The following is a 25,154-nucleotide window of genomic DNA, read 5'->3' on the forward strand; positions in this document are numbered from 1 at the left end:
TGCCCCTTTAAGGATTGTAACAGCTGGAGCACATGCGAGCACAAGAAGATGGGCTTTAACATTTCATCCTCTTTCTTCAGCACATCACGTGCCATTTCTTTCCTTAAATGCTGAAACGGACACCATTATAAACCCGAAGAAAAATTCTAATTCACCCCATTCAATATACTGGGTTCAAGCCTTCATTTGTGGCTTTAAGGCAGTTTCAGAGCTACACCATCTGCAGAGTTGACCACTAAGTGCTTTTGTGAGTAAAATCTGCTAGTAATCAAAATAAGACTTTGCGCCCGCCTTCCTAATGTTTGACTGATACACCACCAAATCTAAGGAGGCTATGGACTGCAAAAACAAGACATCAATAGCAGACCTCTTTAAAAGGCCAATGAGAAAAAACATGTTAATACTCAAATACATTGGTATAGTGCATAAGATGGCGACATTTTTTTTCCCCTACACCAAACCACAGTTTTCATGAGGTCTGCCTGTTTCTTCTTGAAATCACATAATCCTTCATGTAAGCAAATCTGGTTGAAAGCTTCTTTCCTCAAAACTATCTCAAATTACTATTCATAAAGACTTTTTCATCGGTTTTACTCGCCACATTGTTTACTTTGATTCTCTACTTGTCTTTAGGCAGTGTGACTCATGAACTACTTTTCTTCCTGACAGACAAGCCTTTTCACCTCAGCTGTATGACTTACTGCACAGGCAACTCAAAGGGACTTTGCTCACTCATTTCATTAGCCTACATCTTCCCTCAATATTTATCTGCTCCAAGCACATACCATAAGTTAAACAGCCTCAGCACATCTAGGCCGCATGTTTTAGAGGCACACAGCTACCTAGCAACATTTACTACAGTGGGCCAAAACCCATCACAGTGAGTCTTGGGAGCACAACCCATAAGAGATAACAATTATGAGCAGTTACCAAAAACAAAAATTGCATGGGTGCTTTTGATAGAACACAAATAAATATTCACATCAAACCGTTTGTTAAGCTAAAAAATGTAACAATACAAGTAGTAAATAAAGGCCAGCTTTGCGCACTCCCGAACTTTGCTTTCCTCTGGTCACCAGCCCCATCAAACTCAACCGTCCGTTCACTCACGGTTTCAATAGTAAACTGCCATAGGATTGACAGATACCGATTAAAAAATATTATATTCTAACCAGAAACATTTTTAAAAAACGTAAATTACAAAGTATATTTTGTATTTCCATCAAATAGAAGGTTTTTCAGTAATTTTTATCAAAACTCCACAGGATGTCTGAGGGACAGCCTTTATCACTGATAGGCTAAGGTCCTCAAATTCTGCTGGAAGCCATGAGAAACTTACTCACTCTTGTGTTTTGCTGGCAACATCTTGATTATTAGTTAGTAAACAAAATACTTAAGATGTTCAAATGCATGCCTGGTTATTTTTCGTTGACATTCCTCCCGAGTAGTGACGTCACTGATCGAAGGGGGACACTCAAACACACACACACACACACACACACACACACACACACACACACACACAAGACGGGATGATCCCGGTACTAATTTGGAATCGGCCGTTTGAAAACAGAGTAATCCAATGCTCTACATCTTTGTTTAAACGTGTATTTAGGTTACACAAACAATCCACCCACTTAACAAAGATAGCGGTGAGTGAAAAGAAATAGCCCGTGACTTATTGTAAATGACATTGAAATAGTGTTATTTTCCAGAACAAACAGCGCATCACATCCATACCATCCTTCGGCTTGATTAGGAAGCGATAGGCTAGTGTTATTTTTTTGTCTGTTTTAAACTCTCAGTAACAAAAATGATTCAGATGTGTGTGGGAGAATAGGATGGGATCACAGCTAGACGTGAACGTGCGAACGCGGTTGTATAGGCTATTCGCCATTGTCTAACTCAGCATAGACCCTGATGTCAGACTAAACAGGTATTGCAGGATAAAACTGTGAAAGTAGAGCGTAGATGCTTTATCTTTATCATTGTGGCAGTAGCTTCAACCAAGTCCAGTTGCCCTTCATTTTAACCTTCGTTGGATTGTGGGATACAGTTGTTCCTGATAACAACACCGCATCACATAGACTAAATGTTAGGAGGAGCAAACGGTATAGTTAGTGATGGGATGGATTTATGCGTGAGAACGCAAAACAGATATGGCTCACAAGATGTTTACAAATGGACACACATACGCAAGACGGGATTCACCCGTTTGAAAACGGAGTAAACCATATGCATTTCCTCCTGTGTTTAAACATGTATTTAGGTTACACAAACAGTCTATGCGCTTAACAACGATGGCAATGAGTTAAAAGAAATAGCCCGTGACTTGTTGTAAACAACAATGAAATAGACTAGTGTTATTTTTTGTTCTTGTTTTAAACTCCACCTGTATGGCAGCAGGGGACTGTAAAGACCTGTGGATGATGCAGAACAAGGGTCTCAATTATAAAAACATCCCCAGAAACTTCGCTAAAAGTGTACATGCGTCCAAAAGACAAAATGGCTTACGCCAAAAAAAAACTTCAAACCGTGCATATGTACCCTTGTAAGCTTGCTCCCTTTATAAATCACAATCAACTTGAAATGTGGCCTATGTGAGGAAGCGCCATATCCGATCCCTTCAAACGCTTACAACTATCTATAAATGGTTAGTGGAATTAATATTAATACGCACTGGCGGGAAGAAAAGGAGGCAAACTCTGACAGAGGAGCTACACAACGAGATTTAACTCAGTGGTTAAACTGTCCTATAGCCTAACACAAAACAGATGGCTCTCACAAGATGTTTACAAATGCGTGTGTGATTATTTATCGTTCTTGTTTTAAACTGATTATGCATGAGGAGACCAAAACATAAGGCTCTCGAGGAGAAGTGACGTCAATCGATGTGCATGTTATTACGGGGATGATCCGCTTTATATATCTTTGATGGGTGCAAGAATAGGATACGTCCCCCACATCATACAGACATGTTTTCTAGCGATCCATCGTTAATGTGTTGTGTATGATTTCTGCGAAGTTTCTCATGGAGGGAGAGAGTAATGCGCCCATCAACCTGTTGAAAGCAGGCGCCTGTCGGCCTGCGCTGCAAGAGCGAATCTTGAATGTAGAAAACCTAACATCCGTCTGATCAACGTAACATCAGATAGCCTATAGTTAGTGAGAGGGACGGATTTATGCGTGAGAACACAAAACAGATGTCTCTCACATGATGTTTGCAAATGCGTGCGCGAGAGTTTATTTATCGTTCTTGTTTTAAAACTCTCAGTAACAAATATTTCAAATGCATGCGCTTTTGCACCATAGGGAAAGAGGCTCCGTGGCTCTCCTTCCTTTATAACCGATCTGCAAGGACGGGACATTCCTCCTGCGTAGTGACGTCACTGACCGAAGGGGGACACTCACACACACACACACACACACACAAGACGGGATCGGGACAAAATGTTGATTGAAAATGCCGATAAGCTCATTTCAAAACAGATTGAAAATGTTGTATATATTTATTCGTGTCGGCAACCATTGTATGACCAGTTATTGAAAATTAGAAATGTGAATTTCATTGAAGGATTGCCTTTGTGTGATGATACATTGTTGCCTTTAGATAAAAACTATTTGTTGATTATTGATGATTTAATGAGTGATGCTAGCAATAACATTGAGGTCCAAAATGTGTTTACAAAATATGTGCATCATAGAAATTTAAGTTGTTTATACCTAGTTCAGAATTTGTTTTTTCAAGGCAAAGTTAGCCATACTATTAATCTGAATACCAATTATCTTGTTTTGTTTAAAAATCCCAGAGATAAATACCAAGTCATGCTAATGGCTAGACAGATGTTTCCTGGGAAGAGTCATTTTTTTATGGATTGTTTCGACGATTCCACGAGTGTTCCTTAAGGTTACTTGATTATTGATTTTAAAGCTAAGACACCTGATGATTTCAGACTCAGAACCGACTTGCTTTCAGACCTGCCTGTTGTGTATGTGCCAAAGAGAAAGTAAATAAACATGTCTGATCGCATTAAAAGAAACCTGTCTTTACTGCAACTATGCACGAAGCATCTCTATCTCAGAGAGTGAATATTATTAAATCTGCATCACTAGACCTTTTGGTAGCGTTTTGCGAAATAGCTTACAATGTTTTAAAAGGTAAAATTCTTTAAATAAGACACTATCAAAAATTTAAAAAGAAGAAGGCGGGGATTAGACTGCTTGCCAATAAAAAGGTTTCCGCTTCAAAGAAAAAGATGACGCTGCTTAAACAGTCTGGTGGTTTTCTTCTCCCCCTCCTGAGTATCGCTGTGCCTTTTATAACGAGTGTCATTGGTTCAAGACAAACTTAGATGACTATGGAGTATGCACAAATGTTTCTGGTACCTAAACAACAGCTTGATCTCAGCATGTCTCACCATGGTAAGACAAGGAGAAAAAGACCAGAACACACTAACTTTGTCAATGCCGAAGAATCACGCAGGAAGAGACTTTGTTTTTGAAGAAGTTTTAAAAAACATGCCAAAAATCAGCAGGAATAAAGCCAGCCCAGCATATTTTGGATAAAATGTTCTCCTCAAAAAACGTATCTGCATGGACTGAACGGGAGTTTGTGTTTAATGGTAATGTTATTAAAGGGTCTCATGTGTATGATTTGATAAGAGGAGTAACTGCTTCTCACAACGTGTCTGACAGCCAGAGACCTACAGGTTGGGATGAACATCTGCAGTCGTTGGCTATACTGAATATACCTTTATCAGTTGTACCAAATCAACAGGTCAAAAGAAAAATTGATGAGATTAAGAGAAAGACTTTTGGAGAATCTTCCCCTCTTATTACTGGACCACCATCTACACCTCTTGTTACCAGAGGACATTGATGAGTAAACAATGAAACAAGTCCATTTGTATCTCCTGAAATGCGACTGAGTGATTGAACTTTTTAATTGTATATCGTTATCGGTTTTAAATAAATACCTAGAGACATAACTTTATCATTTCAAAGTGTTTCTATTTATATCACCATAATACCATAACCGCACAACTTCTAATATTATTATACACACTTAAAAGAATCTGATACTTGGACACACTGGTTACATGCTGCATAATTGTTTTGACCACATACAACCGAGGGTCGTATTTTTTTCACAAATTTGCACACCATAAAATCATTGCATGACCGTTTATTACTATATTTAGTCATTACATTGTCATAAGATAACCCTCTAGGTTAAAACAGAACAGACTATATCCATTACAAAATTCGTTGCTGGTTATGGCCATAGCGTTGTTTTTAAGATACTTTCCAGTTGCCAAGTACAACTGATGATACTCCCTGATGGCATTCCCTCAGCTAAAGTTGGGTTGAAAGGGTTTTGAAGGATATTGTTGGCCGTCAATGTATAAACATAAAAACTCTATATCATAATGTTTAAATGTAAATGGATTACGCACATAACTACCTGTAAATGCCTCATGATCTACTACAATAAATTTAGGTATTTGTCCCAAGAGTACATTTTCTTGATTACAAACAAGTGCCCGTTGGGACACTAAAATTTTTAAAGACACACTCTGTCTATGGGATATTTAACGTTGCCATGCGTTAATGCCTTAGCGTGTGCTTGCTTAACAGCAGTTACTTTCCCGTAATGTTCTGTTACTCTGGGGATCAGCTTGTATGCTGTCTTACCAGGAGTTTAATGGAGGGCTGATGACAGGTTTCATCTCTCAGTGTTCAATAGACAGACTGGTCCAGGACACATTAGCTTGGAGACAGCCAAAGTTGTCTTGTGTACGTGTGCCTTCTTGGCTAGCTAGATTACTACTGATAGGCCTACATTTACCAATCACTTGGTTTTGTTCAGGGTTGGAGGGTGTGTGAACCACATGGTTTCACTGTGAGAATAGGGTTGTGTGTGCTAATGGAGCTAAGATAGCTGTTGATGATCAGTAAAAACCTTCAGACCGTTGGATGGCTGCTTGTTAAACCATGCCTCCTTTGAATGCATTAATTGTTTTTTTGGCCACACAGCATTCATACATCATCACCTTATAAAGCTGATATGGCGTGTAGGCTAACAGTAGCCTGTTAACCCACCCAGGAGCACAAAACATTAGCACTGAGGTTGTGTTTCTAGCCACCTAGCAAATGTAAGCCCAACATTAACTCTCCTTTTTATTTCTGGTTTTGTCTCCACAAACTCCTGGAAGAAAGATCTGGCTTTTAAGTAGCTAAATACTCCAAGCCACCGGCGCTAACTTCTGCTTAAGAGTAAAGTTCAGGACATTAAAACCTCGGCAGTAAGCTGATAGCCGCTCCACAGATCTGAGAGGAACTGCATAGTCAGGAAAAGCATAATACAAATAAAGCTTAAAATACAAAAGATGAGACGTGTGGGTGTTGTGGGTTTGGAGTTGTTGGAGGAAACCTTTGACAAAGCTTGGCTGAGCAACAAAAGTAATGTAACTCATTTATTTTTAGTTAGTAATTAGTATTAGTAATTGATGTAACTGCTTTTTCAATAAGACAAATCACAAATTGTTTAGACATCATATGTAACCTGCCCAACATGGTACAATAAATCTGCGTTTGTAGCAAGTAGCAAAGAAACAACCAGACACGTAATGAAAATTGGAATCCTCCAGGAATTACTGCTTCTTTTATCTTAGTTGATACAAGCAACATGAACATTCCTGCAACACATCAAAGCTCCTTATTAACTGTGCATACTTCAACATACTTGCTACATAGGCTTCAGATGCACGAATGGGACAACTGGCAGTTACATGACGGACAAAAAGAAGGGTGAAAACTACCATGTTTTTGTTTATCCTCTTCCAAGGGTTTCACCGAGATATTGTTCAAATTTATAGGTGACCCAGGGGGTTGAACAACAAAAACAATGTGTGCAGCATTACCATACATAAAGGCAGTCCATCAGCACTTTCAAGTCAAAGCACTACGGTTTGAACTGTGATGAAAGGGCACTTTATAAAGACAGTCCCATATTAATGCATTTATCGGTTAACCTCAGAAACCGAGCTAGAAAAGTAACAGATGTTCCAAACGAACAGACTCTGTGATCTTCCTCCTTCTCTCGCGTCACTACTATGTGTCACTTTTGTGTTATTTGAGTGGCATATTTAATTTTTGAAACCCCTGTTTGGGATGAACATTTTCAAATTGAAAGGTGAGGATATTTTAAATAGAGAATGAAACTGAAATTATAAAGAGAGCGTGACAGACAGTGAAATCCAAACCAACTCTTCTTCCTCCTCCTCCTCCTCCTCCTCCTCACCCAGAGATTAAATTGTTTTGCTCTAAAACAAAGAGGGACGATGTATTCACTTCTATTCCCTGAGGGACCATAATGCATTTCTGAGATGCGCAGAGGGACTGTGATGTGATTAGGGTCACAGATGTTTTGGGATACACAACTTGGGATGCTGAAAGCTTCTTAGGATGCATTTCATTTCACCATGTCACCTCCTTTATCTCTTGTCCTTGCTTCACTCTTGACATCTACTGAATAATCCCCTAGTTTTCCTAGTAAAGACATCCATTACTGGGTCCATTTGTCAAAAGGTGTTTTTAAAAACAAATATCATTGAAATGTCAGCATCATGCGGAGCCTCCTTTGTTAACCTGTCAAAAGCCTTGATGACGGGTATTTAAAGGAGAGTTCAGAGGTAACGGTAAATATATTTTCCAATCTATGACCACAACTCTCAAGAAGTCCATCTAACAGCCTGTACAAATGTCAAAATATCAGCACTGTGAATAGCACGGAAATGTGTCCCCCCCTCGCCCCCCAACAAATCAAAAATGGCCTGGCTCAAGTCGTATCCCATCTCCTGTAAAACTTAAGTCATTTCACACGCAGAGGCTTTTCATTGGGCTTGCATTGGCCAAGACAGCGCTTGGCTGGGCCCTGAGCAGTGCCCAGGAAAAACACTTGACATGATTGAAAAAGCAGAGACCGGCCAGAACATCCCCACAAGTTGGCGTGCCTTGACATAGAATTATCTGACGCCGTCTCGTTTTCAATGTTAAGAACCGCATGTGACATGTCACAAGAGTTTGATGATAAAAGGTCAGATGATAAAAGGTCAATAGAAGGTCAAATAAGATGGTCTCAGCTAACAACAAGACAGCTTAAAAAGGTAACTGTAGAAAGACAAATTTGTCTACAACCAAGACAACTCCAGACCAGAATAATTAGTGCCACCATCCACCACTTCAATCCCTCTCTTGCCATAACCTTTTGCTCACAACTCTCTTCTAATCCCAGGGGGAAAAGACCGGGAGCACACGACTCTTGACCCCGACAGAGGACAGCGTTTGATGAACGACCAGGGAAGGTCAGACCTCTGATTGGTATTCAACCTCCTCCATCTGAGCACGCTGAACCAAACCTGCAGCGTGTGTCCCCCCCAGGAGTGCAAATTACAATGGTGACATTGATAGATACACAGCATCTTCGTACACGGAACTTTCACTGAGGGGACGGAGTGCGAGCGTAGGTTGAAGTGCGGCAGGGCAGGGCCCGCGGGTAATATGTTACCGAAGGGCTTTCTTTCAACAACCTCGCAGTGTCACAGTCACATGTACAGATGAGGCTGATGGATGAATAGCTACTGGGTGCTTTACAGGAATACTTGACTTGATGGAATGGAGCACACAGAGCTCATTTTTACCACCACTCTATGTTTCTCCACTACCTCCTCCATCTTCACACACACTTCGACTTGCTCATATATAACACACAAAGGGGTCACTGATGATGCTGAAAAGTAAAGTGGGGGGATCTTTGACCTTTAAAGGGTGTCTGGAGACGCATACCAGCCAGCAACAACTGACTGAGCTGTGAACGAATAAGGGAGGCGACCTGTTCACTGTCTTTTAATCCCCAGAGAAATCTACCACATACCTCGCATATCAGTACTTTTCACCCTGTGATTTAATGCTCGATAATGGACGTCTAATTAATATCAGTTTTGACAGAACATCTGCAGGAGCCAAAACCTCTTTTGAACATATACGGTTTTTTCAGAGTCAGTGAAGAACTATCTGCCCAGCTCTTCTTTTTAAAAGGGGACCAGCTGTGGTGCAACTGCAATCACAGGTTATGCCCTCCATGTGGACATAAATCACAAGCACTTCAACCAAACAGTGAGCCTTCCATCTGAGATTCCATCATTTGAGTGGTGTTCAGAGGCCCCCGAGAGCTAAAAGAATGGAATGTTTAACAAGAAAAGGGCCAAAAATTAGAGACAAACCAGAGAAGAAACATCATTTTGTGTAAGAAAATTATACACTATGTCTCAGGAGTTAAATAATTATGAGCAACTATGGTAATGATTAATCGTTTAAACCAAAAATATTCTCTCATTACAGTTTTTGCTGCTTTTCTGTTTTATACAACTGTAAGCTAAATGTCTGCTCGACATTTGAACACATCACCTTAGACAATTGGGAAGGCTTGTTTTGTCTTTTTTTTTTTTAACAGTTTTCTGACATTTTATAGATTAAATGAGTATTCAGTTAATGGATGAAATAATCAGCACATTAATGAATGTTAGTAGTAGGGTGTTTTTTCTCTGTTATCATCTGGCTACATCAGATTTTTCTTGTGCCTCCTTGGAGGGTCCTGAACCTCAGGCTTGGAACCACTGCTCTATTTGAATCTTACTATTAACAGTGGTAGATATTATGAACACATTTTTGGTAAGCCTAGTAAAAGTTTTAACTTTGAAGTCATGTTTTGTCCATCTTTTCTGTGCATCACTGTCAATCAATGTAGCGCAGGTTTTCCCAGAATGCCCCTCAACAGCATGACAGTGTTGCCTATATTTGTTCAGCTGTTTGCGAAATTAAACTCCCGGTTTAAATTAGCTTTAATCCCCCCGGGTGCAGGGCATTGTTATAACAGGCATGAGTGCTTCACCAGCACTGGGAGCATCTGAACCACTTAGTGTGAGCAGCAGGCGGTGGGACCGATCCAGGCTGCGCTCAGTTCACAACGTGTTGAACTTCACCTCTTGCGCTGTTAGTTACTGTGAACAAAAGAGTTGTTTGTCACCTTTTGCAAAATGTCAAGTCGCTGGTGGAACATTACACGCACAATTTGAGGTACACGGCATGGGCTACAGTTAATCAACAAAGCAGTATCTCAATGAGAATCAGTCCAAGTTAAATAAATGTGAATACACCACTGCAGGCTTATTTTGGTAATATTACTACAACTTCACTGTTCAGGTTTCAGTAGCCTACACCCCCTTCCTTCTCCATGTCTTTGTGCCTGTGACTACAGCCGGAAAATAAACGTGATCTATTACAGGCTACAACAGCACATGCAAACATGTAGGCAGGCGCAACGACCCGTCCCCCCTCCGCTTCGGTGCGGAGGTAACAAGAGCATATGACAAGTGGAGGACCGGATGGTGGATGTTGTTGGCAGCGGCGCTGCTGCGCTCCGTGGGCGAAACCTACCTGTCATCGTAGCAGAAATCTGCCTCCAGCGTGTTCAGATAGAGACCCACAGCCACGGCGGTGCACACCAGCTCAGTGATCATCTCTCAAAACCAAAGTGGGAGAGGAAGTGGGATAGAAATGACTGGAATCAGGTCCCGCTATGTCAGGTCTCTGTGTTATTGTGCTCTCAATTCAGCCGCTCGGCAGCGCAGATCTCCCGACAACGCAGGGCATTTCCCGTGACATGCAAAGTGTGTCAAAGTGTGCCATGTTCCCCTCTAACCCATTGCGTTGGGAGACGGGCCAGGAGTGTCGGGAGGTGAGGGTATCGCCGAGTCTGGCACGGAGCTGTGCGCATTTCTGTGCTGCGGTGTCCTCATCTCTCCGCCTTGGCACTGGAGAGAGCAGAGAGGGGAGACGCATGTGGTTTTCAGGGAGGCGGAGCATGCGCACTGGCCTCTGCACTGGAGAAAAAAGGTGGCGTGTTGGAAATGAGTAACTGTTATGCGTTACTGATGGACTACAATAAGAATCAATAGTGTACAGGATGTCAAGCATGAAAATGTATTAATATTTAAGAAAAAATAGTTAATGTTCCTTTGTGCTATTCTATTTTCTTAAGGTAGGCCATTTAACAAAATAGTTTAAATTAAAGAAATGACCATAACTACTAAAAAATCTGATTCATTACCTCAACCCGAAATAATCCAAAAATAGTATTCACAATGTCAGAAATGTATGTATAGATTATACAGTAAAAATGTATAAAACACCTATTATGCTTTTCCATATTTTATGACTTATCTACAATATTACAATGTCAGATTCATGTTAAACATGACCAAAGCTTCAAATAATGAGGTAAAAGTATTTAAAAGATATCCCTGTGAGCCAAAACCTCAGATATCCCCCTGTTCAGAATGCTCTGTTTTGAACAGCTTTTTCTACCACTGGCTGGTAAGATGCCATTCCGAGCCGGATTTGCTCCAGGCAGAGAATGCTGACCACGCCCACAAAGGAACATGCAGCCCCATCCCTGCAAAAGATTCAATTTTGACCAAATTAGAAAAAGAGTTTCATATAGGACCATATACGACCCCATCTTATACAGTACCTTAATGTGTATTTTACTGTAAAATCAAAGTTTAGTACAATAATTCTACAGCAACATACTGCTGAAGTTAAGGTATACAGCTGTCATTTTACTATTATTTAATGGTGAAAGTAATGCAACCAGTAATTTACTATAAACTTACAGTCAAATATTTTACAGTGCAAGTTTGATATTCATGCTGAGATGTCCTGCTATACAGATGAGCTGGAGCTGGTTGCTGTAGGTATCATATTATTCTAACAGTCTAACCTAAAAATGTTGATTAATTTACTATACCCCAACCCCTCTCCATCTCTATGGAGAGGCTAAACTGGGAGAGTCGGTGGGATTGATGAACTGGCGCACCTCACCCTATGGTGAGGATGCATATGGCTGTCAGTTTGGAAATGTGCAGCCTGGTCCCGCTGACTACCAGCTGGACCAACGCCTGTCCCTCAGTCGGGGCTCTGAGCAAAGAAATCTAGTGCAGAGCAGTGGAGAAGGAAAAACAGATGGTTGGATGAGGATGTATGAAGGTGTCGGCTGATGATGGGTGAGACAGTAACGGGGCATTATGGGCCGAGGATAAAGAGGCATTTGTAACAGTGCAGTGACCCTGATTTTGAACAAGACTTGACCTTGACCTCATGGAACATGCTGGACTATTTAGAAAAGCAGGCCGCAGTGTTTTTGTACCTGAGACTTATGTTGAAGCGCTTCCTCTTTTATAGCATTCATCAGAGTTGAGAGGTATAAATGAGAGTCTGTGTTTGGGTGGCGGGAGGGACACTCAGTCCTTTTGACACTTTATCTGTCAGACAACCTTAAAATATGACCTTCATGTTATTGGTTTTGTTAGATTAGAATTGTATACCCATATTACTACAACACACCCAAACAAATCCGTACTCACAAGCGAAAACAAAGACTTTAAAATCTACACTGTGCCCTCACTCTGCCTCATGGGGACAAGGGCTGCTCTGTCTTGCAGTCGTCACAAGTGATTAAGGGATTAGCTAAGGAAAAGAGGGGGGGATATTCCTGTAGGGAATATAAACAGGCCCAGGGCAAAACAAACACATTACGGGAGAAGAAGTGTTTACTCCCTCTGACTGATTACCTGCTATGTCTTCGCTGTGGCAGAGCCTAATGAATAATACTCCTTGCTCTTTTTGTGTAAAGTGGCAAAAGTCCTAAATAGAAAACATCCTTTTTTTGGTTTAAGATGCAAGACTAAAGGGGCAGTTGAGGGCTCTGGGAGATGGATGACGTGGAATCATTCGACATGAATGCAGTGTTTGAAGTTTTTATATCTACATTTCAGAAATAAAGTCTAAATATTTGCCAAATTTGATGAATGTATTTTTGTCTTTCATTTCCTATTTCTTCTGTTTGAGGAAGTGAATATCATTTATCGGGCTTATAATTTAAGCTCATGGGGTTTTCTCATTTAGACCACATTTTGTTTTGTTCATCAACAAAGCAAATGCACGCATATTTGACTTGACAAGTGTCCAAACGCTTTCTTTGTTGAGGCCTTCAGCATGGGCCTATGAGCTTTAAATGAGCATTTGCAGCCGGTTAGCTTAGCTCAGCACAAAGTTTGGAGGCAGGGGGAAACACCTAGCCTAGCTTTATCCAAATGCGCCTGCCAGCTCCTCTAAAGCTCAGAAATTCACACGTTACATCTTCTTTGTTTCATTTAATCCATACAAAAGCTTAAGAGTAAAACAGGACAGCAGGAATAAGTAACTTTTTGCAACAAGCTAACTGTTTCCATTTCATTTACATTTACTCATTTGGCATTTGGCTTATCCAAAGCGACTTACATTTGAGGAACAACATTCAAGCATCAACAGAGCATCAAATACAGCACGAGATCTATAACTGACAATACATACTAGTAAAAGCAGCAATAAATACTAGTAAGCGCTAATGGCACATATCACATCAATGGGGTAAATACCTAGGGAAAGAAGTAAGAGTTAACAAAAAGTGCAATCAATACAAGATAACTGTAAGGGGATAGAAGAAGAAGAGCACAGGAAGTGCATGTTAGAGATTAGGCGTTAGAGGTGTTATAAGAGGAAGTGTTCTCGGAAGAGATGAGTTTTCAAGAGCTTCTTGAAGTTAGAGAGGAACCCCACTGCTCTGATGGCGTATGGTAGCTCGTTCCACCATCGTGGTGTCACAGATGAGAACAGCAGGGACTGGGATTTCTTTGTTTGAAGTGATGGCAGATTTCTAAAGGCCCTGGACACATTTTCAATATCAATGTCTATTTGTATTTCCCAAAATGTTTAACTATTCCTTTTCATTCATTCGTGCATCATTGTGCATTGTGCACGGATTATGCAGTCTAAAGGCACAGTTTAATATTCCTCATGGTTTTCTTTTTTAAACAGAAGATAATGTTCCCATTACGTTCACATATCCAATTCATGAGACAAAAGACAAATCTGACCAACAGGAAAATCTTTTCCAACAAACTCTACTTCCATTGATGATGTTATTGAGAGATTTCCGCTCCCCTTTAAGTCATACAAAGTGAGTAATGGTAATTTCCCCCTGCTGTTTTCTCCGGAACCACTGCTTCTTCCCCCCCAGCAGATAAACATCACACAGGAAGCAGATAATCACAGCTGGAGGCACCGTGCCCGGGCCCTGCCCTCACAGGAATAGCATACTCGTGGTATTAATATCAACATTGAAGCCCAGCAACCTAAAATCAGGAGAGATCACAGACCAAATCAAATCCACCCTGGTTTGTGGAACATCCGCAAGGGTGTCACCTCCTCTTCTGCTCAGGGAGATCAGAAATATAACTGTTTGGGTAAAAAAAGGGGGGGGCTTGATGATTGTTTGGGTTTGGTGCTAAATTAAGATGGATCAGTTATAATGACTGTTTATTATTACAGTTACTGTTAAACCACACTAATGACGTGCTGTAAGATGGCTTGAATAGTGGTTAGAAGGATTCTGGATAGTATTGTTTCAGAATAGAAAAAAAACACAGATTGTCAAAATTAAATAAATCAAAAACAGATCAAATAAAACACCATATCATAATAATCCAAGCAGACGCTTGTGATGGATAGCCTATATACTGTATATGTATTTAAGTAATATACAAACAAAGCACTTGTAATCGTGTATATTATATTTAAACAGGGAGAAATAAAGCATTACATTTGTTTTGCAATGACATTAGAGTAGTGGTTCTCTCACGCCCCCCTTCAGAAGCTAAAAGAAGTTCATCATGTCAATCATTAACAACACAGGTGACTGAAATGATCTGAGTTTAGCAAAATAGCCTTGCTAGCATCAGAGCCTTTTTGTTTGTTTATGTCACCACATCAAGTGCCCCCCACCCCACTTTGAGAACGACGGCATTAGAGGTTGAAGCTTTAGAAATAGACTTTCTGCAAACCACACATACCAGTTTCTAGTTTTCTCTGTTTTGTATGACTTGGCAGATGTTTTAGATTGATCTAATTTGATATTAATCTGGATAACACGGCCAAACAATGGGCAAGATTAATGGAAAATATGAATCACAGGGACAAGTATTGTTACTGGAAGTATGTGTTGACTGTGTTTTACATTGAAAACAGCAGTTGTCCGTTCTCCATCAAATGTTTCTTGAGGGTGACATTGTTTGACACGCCGAGTCAAACATTTGCACGGCTTGACGTGCCTGTTTGCACATCCACAGATAAATCTCTTGACAGATGTGAAATGCATTTTTGTCCATGTGGCTCTTTAGAGGATAAATCTGCAGTGACATGAGGTGATAACAGTGATTTTAATCTAGAACAAGCAGTGTGTGCCCAGCTCAACGTCCAGCCAAATCCCCCTCTTTCTCACAAGCAGGTCATCTGGCAGAGAAATGTAGTCTGTTTGTCACTGGAGGGGCATGATGATGGCAGCCAGGGCCACTTCCTGGCACCCTTGTCTCTGATGGCTGTGCGCCCAGGACAAAAAATAAATAATAAAATCCCAGTTTGTGCTTGGGACAGTTAAAACTGGACAACATGATGATTATGCTGAGATGGAAAAAAATTAGGATTGTGTGTATGAGAGTGGATGCAGAAGTAAAAGTGGTTTAGTAGTGTGTGTGCATGAGACACGGTAACAGACCTTTAAATGGCTTATTCACCATCGCCATGCTTTCTGACATTTAAAGTGACCACTTCAGCTGGCCCATATCTTTCTCTCACTACTTTCCCTCTTTTCCAAGTTGTGTTGATGCTTGATAAAGGCTGCTACTTCCCTTCCAAATTGTACCCTTTCATACTCCAGGGTTCATTAATAAAGTCAGTTTCCCCATTCACAAGAAAAGTCCAAAACATTCACCAGCTGAGAACGGATTATACAGACATTATTGAATGCAGTCTACAAAACTGTTGGCCAAATGTTGGCCCCGTCCTGTTTATGAAGTTGGAGGAACCCTGAGATGATTTTTCAAATGAAGGAGGCGGGTAGCAGGAACTTGATTCATATCCAGCGTGAGAAACAGTGAGGGCCGAAGTGTTTGACGCGCTCCCCTCACTTCCCCACCACTTCCTCTCATTCCTACCTTGCAATAAGAAGTCATCTGAGGTGGTACTGCCTCAGATTATTCCCCTGTGCAGACTATTTCTGTCTTTCAGCCTTCATCACATCCTGTAATATTTCCCTTTTTTTGTGGCTGTTTGTGTGTCTTGCTGTCAATGTGGGCACATGAAAGAGACTGTTCCAGGGTGTGTTTATATAGATATACATGTGTGCAAACATGCGTGCAAGCATCAAGCACAGGACAGTTCTACGGGACGTGACTCACTCGGCCACAACAAAACCCGGTAACATTTATATCTCAAAACGAGCCTCTTTCACATCTTGAATTGCTTGCATTCGTGTCAGTCCGGTTTGGCCACTAGAGTAAGCTGTCAGTGCGAAACACGGAGCTGCATCCAAACACGGTCCAGACGCAGCAGAAAGCCTCACCATCTGTCTTTGCCAAGACAAAAATAAGGTTATGGGACACGGTTTGACCACTGTGATGTTGACAGACATATGGATGGCCTACAGATGTGCAGGCTGCTGAAACTACAGTGACAAATAATTGAAGCTATGGAAGATGTGATAGAAGGAAGAGCTTCGCACAGTGGAAAAGTGTTTCAAATTGCCTTTGATTCAGGCTAATTTTGTTCAAGATATTTTCCATGATTGTGTAAAATGGATGTTCTATACAGCTTTAATAAACACTGTCACATGCAGAGCTGCCATGACCATTACTGACTCAGTGGTGGGTAGTGTAAGACACAAGTCACTATTTGACATAATTAGTTTTCATTATGAAAGAGATAACCTAAGCTAGTGGTTCCAAAACATTTTTGTCAGCCATACAGCCAGATGACTCAGATGAACTCAATAACCCTCGTTTTTTTAATTGACTTTAAACTGGATGTTTATTTAAACTATATAAAGGTAGATAGTGTTACAATAAATTATTCATATTCAATTGAACTGTCAGTATTTTGGTTGGTTTGGTCAAGTTTGTATTCTGCTACAGTAGGCTACCTAGTAGTGACAGATGCTGAACATTTTGACCATTTATCAATTACTTAAAGCTAACTTTTTCAACCATACACCTATTAATTCAACCTAACAATTTTATTTAATCATTGCAGTTTAGCGTGTTTGCATTTTTACATTTGCTAATTAGCACAGATTAGAAGTACAGGACCCAAAAAACAGCTAACTAACCACGTTTCCATTGCTTTTAGCTAACTATTCCAACAGTTTATCCATTGGGTTCCTTCTAGCTAAATATTTTAAATATTTATCCATTACTTTTAGCTATTTCAACCATTTATTCATTACTTTCATCAATGTCTTTTTTACTTTAGCTTTAAGTATTTATCCATTTGTGTACTTCTAGTTAACTGTTACAACTTCTCTACTCACTAAAACATTTCATGTATTTTTACAGGTGGCATTCAAGTGTTATAGTGATCTCAATGTGTGGTAGCCTAATATTTACTTAATCAAATCACAATTTCTTTGGCAACCTGTCCAGGGTGTCCCCCGACTTTTGCCCGATATCAGCTGGGATTGGCTCCGGCCCCGGCGACCCTGTGAGCAGGATAAGCGGTTGACGATGGACGGATGGATGAAATCACAATTTCTGTTTTTTCAAATTAGTTGATCTTTCTACATTACCCTGGCAACTGCAGAAGTACCCCCTGGTTGGGAATAGCTGACCATCTTCTCTACAGAAGAGTAACCGAGTGAAAATCTCTCAAAATGTCAAACACAGAGGTGGACTATATCTCTATGTCAAAGTAAGAGAGTTCATTATAAGAAAATGTTAATTACTGTAGGATTTCTAATAGTATATTTTAATTTGTAAATGAAGTGAATACAGTCCCACTATAAATTTATTTGATGTTTTGGTCCCTTAAATGTTCCATTTCCCACCTTACCTTTTGTCTGGTTTAGTGTAAATCCCACTACCATAATTCATGTGTTCTCAAGGCTATAACATTTGTTATCAAACATGTAAGGAGAGCGTGATTTATTAAATGACCAAGACAGAGCAAAACAGAAGTAAAGGTTAAAACGGGGTCAAGGGTGCCTCTTGCCCTTTCTGTCTTTTCCCCTACCTCCACCTAGGAATGGGGTTTCCAGAGTTGTCAACAGAGGGGATCCAAGCCTCCGTAAATCCCACAATGCCCCTGGATCCCTGAACGGTCCTTAAAAGCAAGTGTTTTCTTAAGAGTCACCAAACATAAAGACAAAAGGCTGAGACGGATACAATTCAATCAAAACAGGCCTGACAGTTTTTCCAGGTGTTTTGAGCATGTGTTTTCACAAGGCAAACAAGGTCAAGGACTAAACGCTACAAAAATTAAAAAATTTATTAAGCATATAAAACAAAAGAAGATGGTACTGAAAGTAATCCAGAGACAGCATAAATAACTTATAAAATTTTGATTAAATCATACATATAATTAAAACAATCAGGAGAGAATACATACATAATACAATCACTTCTGAAGATTGCTGATATGATCATGTATAATTATGACCTGCGTATTATCATCATGCGCATATGTATAAGTTCATCAGCATTAAATTCTGACTTTGTAACTCTTCAGGCCAACAACAGCGTAACATCTTGGTGACAGTAGGGGATCAAAGAGTTGCACCAGTGCAGAGAATGATAAATCCACCTGGAGGATACAAAGACAAACACCCAAAAACAATAAGACACAATCAAACTGAATAAAAAAAAAAATATACATGGACATAAAAATCTTGATTCTGCTCCCAGTTTGTGACCCCTGGAATCCTCTGCTGTACGATGTTCTCACTATTAAAGCTTTCTCTATTGAATCTCCAGAGAAGAAACATCTGTACAAATATTGTGTCAAGTGGAGTAAAAAAAGTATGTCTTTCTTGATGGCTTACTGTTACGATATACTGTAGGTCATTTTCAGCCACACTTTATCAGACCGTACTTTTTCTGCATTCATACAACATTGTCAGAATGGAAAGATCGGGAAAACCTGTTTTTCTGACTTGGGAGGGTTCATTATTGCATGTCAGCCTTCTAGTCACACAATTTAAATTATACCCTATGAGCTACTTTTGCTGTGTTGCGTATTTGGAGGAGTTCCCTAACAAGTCAAATCAGATACAAACAGTGATGGTGTTAATATTGATCTGATATCTAAATTGATATTTTCATTTAGATCTAGCTGCCAGCAATGGAGGCTTTGCAACCATATTAGCACCAGTTTGTTGACACTTGTCTATTTTTTTAGTAGGTTGGAGATATTGTCACTGTCAAAAATTATATCTCTGGCTCAGAATTACAAGTCAAAGGCTGTTGTGAGCATTTTTTCCAATTCGTTTTCTCATAAATATTGTCTGAACGATATTACGTAAATGTGGGATTAATCCAATGTTAGCATTCTAACACAATGATGGTGCCAACATGCTGATGTCCAGCAGGTTTGTTTACAATGTTCACAAATTTTTATTTAACTACAACTATTTATCCAATACGTTTAGCTAACTATCTCAATTATTTACCCCAAACTTTTAGCTAACTATCTCAATTAATTATCCAATACTTTTAGCTAACTATTTCTACCATTTATCAAATACTTTTAGCTAACTATCTCAATTCTTTATCCAACACTTTTAGCTAACTATCTCAATTCTTTATCCAACATAATTCTTTATCCAACACTTTTAGCTAACTATCTCAATTCTTTATCCAACACTTTTAGCTAACTATCTCAATTCTTTATCCAACACTTTTAGCTAACTATCTCAATTCTTTATCCAACACTTTTAGCTAACTATCGCAACTATTTATCCAACACTTTTAGCTAACTATCGCAACTATTTATCCAACACTTTTAGCTAACTATCGCAACTATTTATCCAACACTTTTAGCTAACTATTGCAACTATTTATCCAACACTTTTAGCTAACTATTGCAACTATTTATCCAACACTTTTAGCTAACTATCTCAACCATTTATCCAACACTTTTAGCTAACTATCTCAACTATTTACCAATACTTTTAGCTAACTATTGCTACCAATTTATCTATTACTTATGTAATTTAATTATTTCTGATTAGCGGGTATTATTAGGGTGTGTCTGGTAACCATGAATGTCTCCAAAATTTCTTGCAGTCCAGCAAACAGTTTTTCCCAAGAGCTGTTGATATTGAATCTCGATCACCAAATCATGTTTCATCATACACATTTTGGTCCCTTGACCTGTCAGCAAAGGTCAATCAGAAAATGTATACATTGTATACACGTAGATCATAATTTGACTATTGGAAACATGGAAATCTAAAGTATGTTTTTGAATGATAATCACAGCTCCTGTTCAAAACTTAAACAACCTAATCTCTGTGTGTATATTCTTCTTTAAGTCTGAACATGCTTCAGCAAACTTATCATCATATGGATCACATTCACATGCATCCATCACTTCCTCTTTTTCCTCCTCTGCTACTCCTCGAGGGATATCTCTCGAAGCGGACCAGCGCTCTTGACGTTATATAGTTTGATTACACGAGCCTATTAAGGAAGTCCATCTGACACACAGCCACACATGTAACCACAACTTCAAAGCTTTCGGCTCGTACATATCTCATCACAATGACTCCAACCAAAGATCAGCATGTTGTGTTTGGCTGCAGAAGCACAAGACATTCAATTCCAAGTGGACTTAATTTAGCCAGCGCTTATATTATTGTCAGTGGTCTGAATCAAAAAAAGGTTTCCAGATTTCAGCTGAGATTTCTACGCTTTCATCATCTGGGAAGTACATTTCACATCTCAATCAACAAGCTGTACAAGCAAATTACAAAGATGAGTCCAGCTGAAAAAGGAGAATAAGTGAGCCCTATGTGTTACATGACTAATGTTTTAATGTTCAAGTTATGACTGCGCTGTTTTAATGTTAGTACAGTTTGCATGATTTTTATTTTCTAGTTTGTTAAATTTCAATTTGTTTTCAAAGTGTGTTTTGAGAGTTTTGTTAGAAAACATTTGATTTATTTCCACAAACTTATTTAAATTACTAAATTACAGAAAATAAACCAAATACAACTTTAATTTAATTCAAGTCATTAACTATTCGTAATTTTTAGGAATTATAGAAATGGGTTATGGTATTGGCTTCAACTTCTAAAATGTGAATCTTTTCTTGGGCTCCTGGGATAGATATATTTGAAGACATCACGATAAGGCAACTTAAAGGCAAGTTTAACCTACCAAGTCAGTTAGTATGTTTTTTTTATATTTTTTTTGCTTTTTTCTTGGTTTATAAAAATATTGTCTTGCTTTTTCAAAATGACCAGCTTCCAGTTTCTGTCCAGCGCACACTCACACAACACACACACACACACACACACACACACACACACAGGAACTGTGGAAAAAGTCAAATGTTTCAAACGCTTTCTAATATATACAATCATAGCCTAAGAACTAGGCGTTCCATATAAACAGATTTAGTCTGTGTTCTTTATTTCTACATACACCTTTGCTGCTACACCACTTTCTGCCTTCTCCAGTCTCTTTCTATACGTCTATTCAGTATGACGACTTCTTATCTGACTTTTTAAGAGTATTCTAGGTTCTGCCAAAGGGGGTCCATGAGCTCACTGACAAGTCTGTGTTAACCTAAGCAGATATGTTCATGGGAGCAGATCCACACATGCAACAAATTGATGATTGATGTGACCGAAATGATTTTACCTGTTCTTTCAGGTAGCAGAGGCGATCGAGGAGAATCAGACCTTCGATGCATGGGGCCAGCGCCACCTTCAACTACCCAAAGATGATGACATGAGAGGAAAGATATTCCTTTAAATATATGTGTTCATTTCGTATCAGTGTTTTCAACAGGGACCTCTCCATCTATCTGATACAAAATGGCACTTTTCTTGTAAGTTGTCTCTTTTAGGCTACTCCCAAAACAACATACTAAAACCCACCATGACTAGTGTCTTCCCAGTAGCTTGTGGGCAATCCCCAAAAACCATTTTACTGCTTTATGTCATGAAAGGAAATTGGTATGTTGGTTGACACCACAATTAGTGGCCTGGTTTTCTTCCCATTCTGTACAATGATTCCTGTTTTACGTCCCCACAGACTGCAATGATCTCACTTAATGGTCCGCAATTTATTGGCATTATACATCTCATTTTACATGAACAAAATTGTTTTACAAAGTAGAGTTTGAACAGGATGTTGTGGCTGTAAAGTGTAGGATAACAATTTAACACAAGGATGGCGTACAGGCAAGTGGGTGTGGGACTCACCATATTGAAGGCATGCATCTCGTCCATTCGCGGCCTGTATGTGTCGTGGTAACCCTGGATGTCACTGTCCAAAAGCTGAGGAGAAAAAGAGTACGGTGTCATGCACTTGAGTCAGAATATGGCGGCTTTGAATGTGAATTCAGGGGACTAAAAGTGAGAGATTGAAGGAGGATGTCGAAAGAAAGTCTTTTGAAGTTGTGAAGGACATAACACAGACAGAAACACGTCATCCGTATTCCCATGGATACGCAGGGCAACCAGATGACAAACTCCTCAACATCCTGGGGCCTGGCAACATCCTAAACCAAGACAGCAAGTATCTTAAGCATCTGTGTAGTTTACTAACCTGACGTGAGTTGGAATATTTTCTAATAAACACCAACGAGGAAACATTTTCCCTCTAATCGTGCTAAAAATCACAGGTATTTTCCTACAGTGCTGTGTTTGTCAGTGAACTTTCCAGTTTGCTTGTGGAAGATGTTGTAAGATGACTGTAATAATATTCTGGTCCCGACCTGTGATTCATCCAGTTCCAGTCGGCGTAGAGCTCGACGAACGTAGTCCACAAACGATTTGGCCTTGGAATAGACATTCCAACTCGCTTTTCACTGCGAAGCAAAAAGACACACATAATTTTCTCAGTCCCTGAACATCTCATTTCTGCCCGATGAAATAAACAACATTCACTCTTTAATTAGTCTCATGTTGTGTCTCCTGTTCTGCATTTATCACACCTTAGCAACCAGAACCAGACTGTTAAACGCTTCTAAAAAGGACTAAATAGTGATGAATAGGTGCTGCTTAGAGAAAAGTAATGGATATTCGATCCTGACCTTATGTTAGCCATTAAACTGAAGGTCACAGAGCAGTGGGGACCAGGCAATGCTCAGTGTCTTTCAGGAAGCTTTGAGCACATTTCATAAGGGCTCACTGAAATCTGCAGTATTTACATCAAGAATTTAGTTTGTTTAGGTAGAGGAGAGCAACGACCATCATCCGCCAAAGCTCATTCATTAGGAATGCAAAATAACAACAACTTAAGATTTTATGGGTGTAAACCAGCAGGTTTTGACTCTTAAGAGCCAGCAGTTACTCATGTTTGGAGAGCAAAGCATAACAAACTGAAGCAAGGCCAAACTGCTTTCTACTCTGCATGATCTTCACAGACCTCTATGAGCAGAAAAGTTCATTTCTATGAATGAAAAACTGTTAAGGGTGCAACTAATTAATTTCTCATTATCTTAGAATGTGTTTTTATTTTAGTGTGTTGTTTGCTCTACAAATGATTAACAATCCGTGAAAAACAGCGGGAAACGGCGGGGGAAAAAAAAGAAGCGGAGATGCTGAACGCAGAAAAGTGAGAAAATGTAACATCCGAAATCTGTGCACAAACACAGGCCTCAAGGAAGCGCCAAACCTGAAACATGTTGCAATCCAGAGTAGCTGCCACTCCATGTTTTACTGTGTCCTGTATGTAATTAAGTGCGTGTATTTGTGCACATGTTTAGAATAATACATCTTCCACTGAATTGCATATAACAGCTCCTGTCCTTTTTGCATTTATAAAAATGAAAAATGCACCAGGATATTTGAGAGCCCAAGATGATTTCTACAAAATACATTGGAATCACCTAAACACATTTGACAACCTGGAACTCTACAAATAGTTTGTCATTTTTGCTTAGAATGACTTAATCAAGTGATTATCAAATTGTTCCAAAATTTCTGTGGATCCACTAATCCTTTCTTGGTTCATTCATAACCAAAAAACCTGAAACAAAAACATTTTCTGGTTCAGAGAAAGAAATTGCAGTGAGCGAGTTTTAATCCTTGTACAGCACATGTGTGGAAGCTGTGAAATAATACACTATGATAGAAAAAAAAAGTCGAGAAAATATTTAAGGTGCTAGACACTTGCTGTAATTTTCTAATTAAAGTAATGCCAGATGTAAACTGCCGTGTGTTACCTTTTAAAGGAGCTGTAGTGATCCCTCAGAATAACGTGAAGAACTGCCCGGTAAAACAGAGACTCCATCTGAATCTGCAGAAACCGTCAACTTCATTCAACATAATGCAGTTTACTATATTTTTCACGTTAAAAGTTTGTATTCCCTTCTGATTCGTCCAGCCTGGTGCGAAAGATGATGAATATTTCTGACACTTTCAAAGCCTGATGCAAGACTCGCAAGCAATCAGGCCAGCCCCAGTTCCAACGAGAATCAATCTTATCCTGATTGCATTAATATTTATAAACATTCCATATTAATGGCTGGCGGTATCGTGTATCAACTTTGGCAGAAAGCCGCGGGCTCTACATTTCAAATAATACACTGTAGTCAATCACAGACTTAAAACATAGAATTGTTAGCTGATTGTTTGAATGCGTGTAGGAGATCTACGCTGAAGATAATACAGACTTCAGTGATTGTGTACACACATATTTCTGGTTTGATAATCATTTGATATATTTTTGTTTTGATTGATGTGACGTAATGAGTTTAGTGAAAGGCATTTAACTCTCATTCTTGTGTGACGATGATATTGATTACAATTAGTACGCGTGGATTACTTACCCCTTGGCCGAGCGAAACTCTCTCAAGAGCTGTTTTTTTTTTTTGACAAACGGTAAAGGGTTAAGAAAAGTATTTCTTGGACAAAAACTCCACATGGCCTCCTTATAAACGGTTAACTGCCACTCATTATATATGCTTTTGCAATACCTATTACAGTCTGAGGA

The 25,154-nt window shown here is 39.4% G+C and overlaps 1 protein-coding gene and 1 long non-coding RNA gene across 2 annotated transcripts in view; both read right to left on the reverse strand.

Moving 5' to 3' along the window:
* LOC119918122 (protein O-mannosyl-transferase TMTC2-like) overlaps window positions 1–10,874 on the reverse strand; it is a 78,484-nt gene extending 67,610 nt beyond the window's left edge. The window contains exon 1 of the mRNA XM_038738666.1: window positions 10,498–10,874. Coding sequence (XP_038594594.1) covers window positions 10,498–10,580 — 83 coding nt within the window. The 5' untranslated portion in view covers window positions 10,581–10,874. The remainder of the gene's footprint in view (window positions 1–10,497) is intronic.
* Window positions 10,875–18,455: 7,581 nt separating this feature from the next.
* Window positions 18,456–25,020, reverse strand: LOC119918507. Its single transcript, XR_005447457.1, has 6 exons — window positions 24,991–25,020; window positions 24,385–24,458; window positions 22,933–23,025; window positions 22,418–22,492; window positions 21,852–21,923; window positions 18,456–18,789 (listed from the first exon to the last, which is right to left on the reverse strand). It is a non-coding gene; the product is annotated as an uncharacterized LOC119918507 (long non-coding RNA).
* Between the last annotated feature and the right edge of the window lie 134 nt (window positions 25,021–25,154).

The sequence above is a fragment of the Micropterus salmoides genome, unplaced genomic scaffold, assembly GCF_014851395.1.
Source record: "Micropterus salmoides isolate LMB-PRFRI ecotype aquatic unplaced genomic scaffold, ASM1485139v1 Ms_hic_scaffold_23, whole genome shotgun sequence".
NCBI lineage: Eukaryota > Metazoa > Chordata > Actinopteri > Centrarchiformes > Centrarchidae > Micropterus > Micropterus salmoides.